The 7,707-nt window shown below is 37.0% G+C and overlaps 1 protein-coding gene across 1 annotated transcript in view; it reads right to left on the reverse strand.

Moving 5' to 3' along the window:
• PGM2L1 (phosphoglucomutase 2-like 1) overlaps nucleotides 1–7,707 on the reverse strand; it is a 90,391-nt gene that overhangs the window by 3,216 nt on the left and 79,468 nt on the right. Inside the window, exons 11-13 of the mRNA XM_006885577.1 lie at nucleotides 7,177–7,306; nucleotides 6,770–6,959; nucleotides 3,995–4,128 (exon numbers count right to left, since the gene is read on the reverse strand). Of these exons, the coding sequence (XP_006885639.1) occupies nucleotides 3,995–4,128; nucleotides 6,770–6,959; nucleotides 7,177–7,306 (454 nt within the window). The remainder of the gene's footprint in view (nucleotides 1–3,994; nucleotides 4,129–6,769; nucleotides 6,960–7,176; nucleotides 7,307–7,707) is intronic.

The following is a 7,707-nucleotide window of genomic DNA, read 5'->3' on the forward strand; positions in this document are numbered from 1 at the left end:
TTTCTGTTAACTAAATGTGTTCTGTTGTACATAGGGTTTTCAGAGGCCTGCTATTTCAGAAGTGGATGGCCAATCCTTCTTCCTAGTCTGTCTTAATGTGAATGTTCAGATTTAGAGAAGTATCAGACAGACCAGCAAGTTAAAGGTATATCCCTTATTGTGAGAGCAGAGATAGGTGTTATTAAACGGAACAATGTTTAAAGGTAATAAAAAACAAAAACAAACACAAAAAACCCAAAGCCATCACCTGAGGAGCTGAGGAGCTGTTATCTAAAACAATTCTAGGAAAATCTTTTTTCAAACTGACTTCACAGTTATTTGGCAAGCTAAAAAAGAAGTTACTTTTTAACCCTTTCATACCATCCTCTATTTCTTTACAGAGTACTGTTCCTGTAATGTAGCACTATCATTGACTGTCTTTGAGTTTATTTCTCTCCCGACAGCCCTCGACTGGGTTTCTGAGGCCGTAAACCTTCATGACAGCTCTGCTGGTGTTGTCGGTACTGAGCTGCACTGCTAACCCAAAGGCCAACCTTCTCTGGCAGTTTAAATCCATCAGCAATTCAGAGGGAGAAAGATGGGCAATCTCCTTCCACTGTGATTTACAGGCTTGGAAACCTGATGAGTCACTATGAATCAGAATCCAGTTTGATTAAAAAAAAATTTACAAAAGGAAGACTGCCCATCTTTCTCCTGAGGAGGGCCTGATGGATTTGAACTGCAGGAGATTTGCAGCCTTTTGGTTAGAAAGGCAGCATCTTATGGATGGTGCCACCATGATGAGGATGGCACGAGGTAGGGAGGGCAGGGTTCAGGTTAGCTATTCATAGTGAGTCATCCTCGACTCAGTGGCAACTAACAACAACAAAAAGCAAATAAAATTTTCATTTTTAATCAAGTATGGGTAGCCCCAAACTTATAATGGATTCCATTCCAATGATTTAATCATAATTCAGTCATGACATAAGTTCATTTAAAAAAGTTTTCACTATTATTGCCTTTTACTATCAGTATATTTAAGTTCTGGTGGCACATTACTGTTGTTGTTATGTGCCATCATATTGGAATGCACTCATAGCTGATCCTCCAGCGGGCTTTTGGAGACTATAAATCACACAGGAGGGTACTGCTCATCTTTCTCCCTCAGAGCAAGTGTGAGATTCACCTGCCTGCCTTTGGCTTGTCTGCTCCTCCTCCACTAGGGCCAAAGGGCTTCTGTATGTTAGAACTGACTTGAAGGCATTGAGTTTGCATCTTTGAGTATCTACAAATGCAATCTTTATTTGTCTTTGGGGTTTGGCATGAGAATAATAATACTAGCAAATTATAGCTTGCAACACTGTAGTAGTACATATTACTAATAAGATATAAAGCAAAAAACTGCAAAAATAAAGGATGACTATAAGTTTGGTTCAATATAACTAGGATCTGTTATAAGTTGGGGGCTACCTATGTTATATTACTCAAATTTATTCTAAATGACTTTAATAAGTCTCCTCCCATATTTCCCTTCCTGGAAAAAAGAAAAATAAAATCTACTCTTAAAATGCAAAGATTTAGAAAAATACAAAATAATATTCCTTGGACAATTAAAAAAAACTTCTTCTCAAATATATTTTGGCCAATGACATAGGAGATACTACTTTTAATACAGGGAGCTCTAGTGGTCTTGTGGTAGGGAGCTGGGCTGTCAACCTAAAGGCATGCAGTTCGAATCTACCAGTTGTTCCATGGGAAAAAGAAAGGCAGTCAACTCTCATACAACTTACTGCCTCAGAAAACCCACTGGAAGGTCAACTATGGGTCGGTCTGACTCGAAGGTACTTGACAACACCACCAACACCACCACCACAGTGGTCTACTGGTAAACAGTTGTGTTACCAACCCAAAGGCATGTGGTTTGAATCCACCAGTTGATTTTTGGGAGAAAGATGAACAGTCTCTTCTCATGTGATTTACAGCCTTTGAAAACCCACCAGAGGGTCGGCTAAGACTCAGTTCCAACTTGACAGCACATACATAACAACAACAATTTTTAGTATGTGTAAGCAATGAACAAATATGCTTTTTAAAGTTAAGTTAGTCAATTTATACTTTGTTCTTTATTTGGATGGCTTTTAAAAAAATTTTTATACTGGTTTACTTAGAAAGTTTGTATACATTGTTGAAATAAATTTAACAGCTCAAAATTATGCACAGAATATTTTGTCAATATGTATTCAATTAAATTTAAAAGTAATTTCTCAAATGGTCCAGTAGCTTTAGTAAATGGTCTAGTTAAACAAAGTTAAACATCAAATTATTATATGACCCAGAAATTCTCCTAGATTTTAAAGAGAAATGAAAACGTATCTACAAAGAAACTTATACATGAATGTTTATAGTAGCATTATTCCCAATAGTAAAAAAAGCTGAAACAACCCAAATGTCCATCAACTGATTAATTAATAATTAAAATAATGTTTATTCATACAATTGGAAAGAGGAATGGCATCCACTTCCATAATAGCTTGCCTCTGGAAACCCTATGAACCTCAAGAAAGGACTAGAGACACCCAAGCGTTGAAGACTCTCCTTCTTAGGGTCGCTATGAGTCGCCTGCGACTCAATGGCACTTAACAACAACAAATTCATACAATCATATAGTATTGTAAATAAAACAAAAGGAGGTACTCATACACACCACAACATGGATGAACTATGGAGACATTATTCTAAGCAAGAGAAATGAGTCTAAAAGTAAAAATATTGTATGATGTCATTTATATGAAATAGACAGAATAGACAAATCTATAGAAAGAGGAATGATAGTTGTCTAGGGACAGGCAGGGGAAGGAGGATGAGAACTGATGGTTAATGAGCATGAGATTTCTATCTGAGGTAAAAGTTTTAATTATTCTAAAATGGATTGTAAGGATTGTTGCAAACAATGTTTGCTCTACAAATATACTGAAAACCATTATTGTATACTTTTCTTTTAACCATACAATTCCATAATTTTTAATTCCTTAACTTGACTGCATAATGCCACTGTTACAGAACAGGACTGATGTGAAGCTAAGTGAAAAATAAAGAGGGGATAAATATGTACACAGCATTGAAACAGACGAGGGAGAGAACTGAATAAAAGGAACATATGATTAAGTGTTATTGACATAACAAGAGTGCAGAATAGGAGTTGCATAGTGAAGTGGCCTGGCGTGGGGGAGTGGACTGTATAACAATGAAAGAACTTTTTTAAAAAGAAAAAGTGAACTGGGGGTGGGGGATGGGAGGACAGGGAAGAAAATGTGCAAGAACGAATGAATGGAAATCCAAGTTCTTTTATAAACTTTCATTAAAATCTAAAAAGAAAAGGAAATAAAGGCAAAGCAAAAAATGCAGTAAGCACAAATATAAATGCATCTTAAAACAATTCCCTAATTGGCAATAAAATATGATATAAAAGAAGAAAACAGAATATGCCATACAATAATTCTTAAACGGGTAATAAAACATACCCATTATAGTTGAATATGACAGTACTTGATGTATATAAATCCATGATTTCACACTCATTTTTAGAGAAGAAAACAGACCAAAAATGTCTCTCTGACTCTCTCTGAAGATCTACAAACCTGCTCAGACAATACCCTTCAAAAACATTTTCAGATGCCACCTATTCAGAAGCTCCTCAAAGTCTGAGGGGTGATCAAATTTCCTCCTCAAAACCACTCACTAAAGGCAAAAGCTTGAAATCTACAGATTTGAACTTTAACATTTAAACAGTGTGAATATGAATTTTGATCTCCAATAATAAAAGACTGTTTTGTAGTCTGATGCCAGTGCCTTGCCATGCTCACCTCACAGTAGATTAAATTATATACTTTAAGTGGGTGAACTGTATGGCATTCCAAATACACCTCAATACACTCTGAGTGTATATGTATGACAATTACATTCAGAACATGTATGTCAAGCTTATTCACTCACAAACACACACATCAATTCTTACCTCTGGTCAGGTGATGCACACATCTCTGCATAATACTTGATCTTTGGTTCTGTCCCACTTGTCCGAAGGGTAGCAACACAACCATTTTGAAAAGTAAATGTAATCATTTGGCTGTTTTTACTCACAGGCAGCACCTAAGCACAATTACAAGAACAATTGATTACACCTGGTATCTTTTTGCATTTTTAAGAATTATAAAATACAAGATTACTTGTATTCACTATATAAATATGAATATTTATAAATATACCATTTAATGAATATTTATAGTAGTATGTTAAATGGATTACATACTATACATATATGGTCTCTGGGCCTCAGCAATAATCATGGAAAGTAAAGATAAGACTCAGAGAGTAAACTATTTGCTCAAGGCTTTCAGCCAAGGGGCACATGGTAAGCAGTGGAGGAAGCCAGATCTTTCTGCTCCAAAGCCCAAATAACTTCATATTTGAAAGGTGCTTTACAATTTCAAATCATTTTTAGTGATAGTGGTCTCCAAATTGGAGTGCATACACCCTAGGGAATATTTGAAATAAAACTACTGGAGTGCAAACATATAATTTATTATTTAACCCAAAAATTAAGAATGTAAGCTCTACTGGTATTTGCTAATTGAATTGCCATTATTAGTATTCTCCCTGGTCCTCAGTCTGTCACAGTGTCCTCAGAGAACTCCACTATCCTTGTTGACAACAGTGCTTTAACTCAGGTGTCTTGAGTTGTGGTCCTTTCCATGACACCCTTCTCTCCATTAGGTGCACTATTGTACACTAGCTGCTTAAGACAGAGATCCCTCCCCCACTCTGCTCACTCACCAGGCCATCAACCCAATTGGCTCTGTCTCTTCTAGCCTTTATTTAATTCAACTTTGTCCAGTTTTCTGCACTGTTCCTGCCCCTATGCTAAATTCAAACTGCCATTCTTTTCATTTCGATTGCTAAAATGACATATAAATTGCCTACAAATTTATCTTTCTTCTTTTTTTATTATTATTTTGTGTGTGTGTACTGTCAAATTGGATCTGACTGGTACAGGAGATTGTTCCTCCTTCTCCAGCAGACATCTGGTGGATTAAATTTCTCTTTCTTCAATCCATGCAGTTCTTCCTTACATCACAACACTTTTGGTTCTCTAAAGGAGATATGCCTTCTCACTTCCACATCATGGACTTGCTGCTCCCTTTATTTGAAGTGCCATCTGTTCCTCCTACATATGGATAACTCCTCATCATACTCTGGAATTCAGCTCAGAAGAGTTCTCTACAACATCTTCCCTAAACTCCCAAAACTGAACTTGGGGTCTTTCCTAAGTGCTTTCATGGCATTTGATAAATTTCCTGTTAGCACTACCATACTGTAAAACAATTGCTATTTATTTGTCCATATTCCCACTAGAATGTTTCTTGAGTCCAAAAACAGTGCTTTTGTCATGTTATATCTTAAGTACACATGCCCTCCCGAGCCCAGAAAAGTTTTAATTCACACCTATTTACAAGACTAGAAAAAGAGACACATGTATACATAGACAAAATATCACCAACTAAGAACCAGTATTTGTTGACTACACAAACTGATGAAGACACAAAATGGACAATCTTCCACAACATATTACGCCCTTGGAATCTGGAGACCACATTGGAAGTACTAGGCTGGAGTATTAGTTTAGTGTTGGCTATTAGGCTAATAATATAATCAGAACAACAAAATGAATATACTCAGCAATCTATGATATTTAAATATGTATGGACTACCTTATATGTATGCAGGAGCTTTGAAAGGATTAAAAGTGGTTCAGAAATGAATCTATTATGTTCAACAAGGATAATATAAGACAAAAATAATAATTTTAGGAAGGAGGCTCATTATGTAATGAAACATTAGGAGGAAGGTATCTGATGGGATCTGAAGGTTATATAAAGGAGGTGACATTTGACTTGGGTCTTGAGTAACTCTGAGGTAAGGACCTGCAGCAGTAGAAAGAAAAGGTCAACTGAGAGAACAACTCAGCAAAAATGAAAAATAGAAATGAAAAACAAAACATGAAAGTATGTAAGAAACTATAAGCTGTTCTATTTGGCCAGAGATATAGGGAATAAGATTAACAAAAGATGTTAACATTAGAAAGGTAAATAGCTTTAAAATGACAGGCTTTTAGATTTTATTTTCATAAAATCTTTTTCTTTTATAATTATTTAGCATAAAAATATACATACATGCCCAACCTGGAGAGGGTGAAACCAGGGTGCTCCTTGGAAGCTGAAGGATTCAAAGTTCCAAGGATTCTGAAGCTCCATCTGACAAAATTTGGGCATGTTGCAAGGAGAGACCAGTCATTGGTGAGGCACATCATGCTTGGAATAGTGGAGGGACAGTGCAAGAGAGGAAGACCCTAATTGAGATGGACTGACTCAGTGACTGTGGGAATGGTGGTAGGTGAGACAATAAGGTTGCCACAGAATAGAGTAGGGTTTAGAGCTATTGTCTCTATGAGTCTCAAGTGGCTTGAAGGTACTTAACAACAAAATGAAGTATTTTTTTAAAAAAGAATTCATGTTAAAAATTCTTTAAAGGGAGCTCTGGTGGCCTAGTGGCAGGAAGCTGCACTACAGTTCCAGAGGTTCACGGTTCGAATTCACCAGATGTTCTGCTGGAGAAGGAGGGACAACCTCCTCCTGTACCAGTCAGATCCACTTTGACAGTACACACACAAAAATAATAAAATTTTAAAAAAATAATTAAAAAATAAAAAATTCTTCAAAAGATAGGTACTTACTGATTTCTTATTAGGTTGGCTGCTATCATATCCAGTGGTAATGTCCCGTATATGCAGTATAACAAATGCCCCACAAAATTTCGGATATTCTTTTGGAGAATCAAAATTGCGAAGTCTTTCAAATATTCGTTTGATGGTAGGTGGGTCGTAACATAAGAAATACGATGTTTTGGAAATATGATGCCCATATCTGCATAAATATTTGAAGTGTTAAAATAAAATTTCAGATAATTCTTTAAAAGATATATAAAGATATGCCTATCAATACAATGTGTCAGCCTTTAATTCAGACAGTTTTAATATTTCTTTTAATGGAGTTACTATCCTCAAAAATAAATTTAGAAAGCTAAACATTGGGCAAAAAATGGAAAATTCTAGCATATAAAATCCATAATAATAAAACTTACTGTTCATAAACCTTAATCAGTTGTTGTCTCAATGTTATATTCTTGGTTTCAAGATAAGATGCCATTTCAGCAGCAACCACGGCAGCACTCACTCCATCTTTGTCCAAAACAGAAGTTCCACATAGAAAACCTGAGGATAAAATAATCTTTAGAAATGATAATACCCCAGGGGCAGGCTGCCCTCGGCCCCCGGCTCAGGGTGAGCCATCGTGGCCCTCTGCCCGGGGCGGGCTGCCCTTGGCCCCCGGCTCGGGGCGAGCTGTCGCCGGCCCTCTGCCCAGGGCGGGCTGCCCTCGGCTCGGGGTGAGCTGTCGCAGCCCTCAGGGTGAGCTCTTCAGTCCCCATTTGTGCCATTGTCCCCAGATTGACTCCTGGGTGGTGAAGGAGAAAAAAAAAAAAAGAATGCCTAGGGTATCCAATGTTACCTAGGCCACCTTCTGCCACCCTCCCCCCCAGTAAAACTGAAAGCAACACCCTCAAAGCCCTTCTATTTGTAACTCACAAGTTTGTTCTCTCTAGGTTTGCTCCCTT

The sequence above is a fragment of the Elephantulus edwardii genome, unplaced genomic scaffold (assembly GCF_000299155.1).
Source record: "Elephantulus edwardii isolate Elephantulus edwardi_28Jun2011 unplaced genomic scaffold, EleEdw1.0 scaffold00044, whole genome shotgun sequence".
Lineage (NCBI taxonomy): Eukaryota > Metazoa > Chordata > Mammalia > Macroscelidea > Macroscelididae > Elephantulus > Elephantulus edwardii.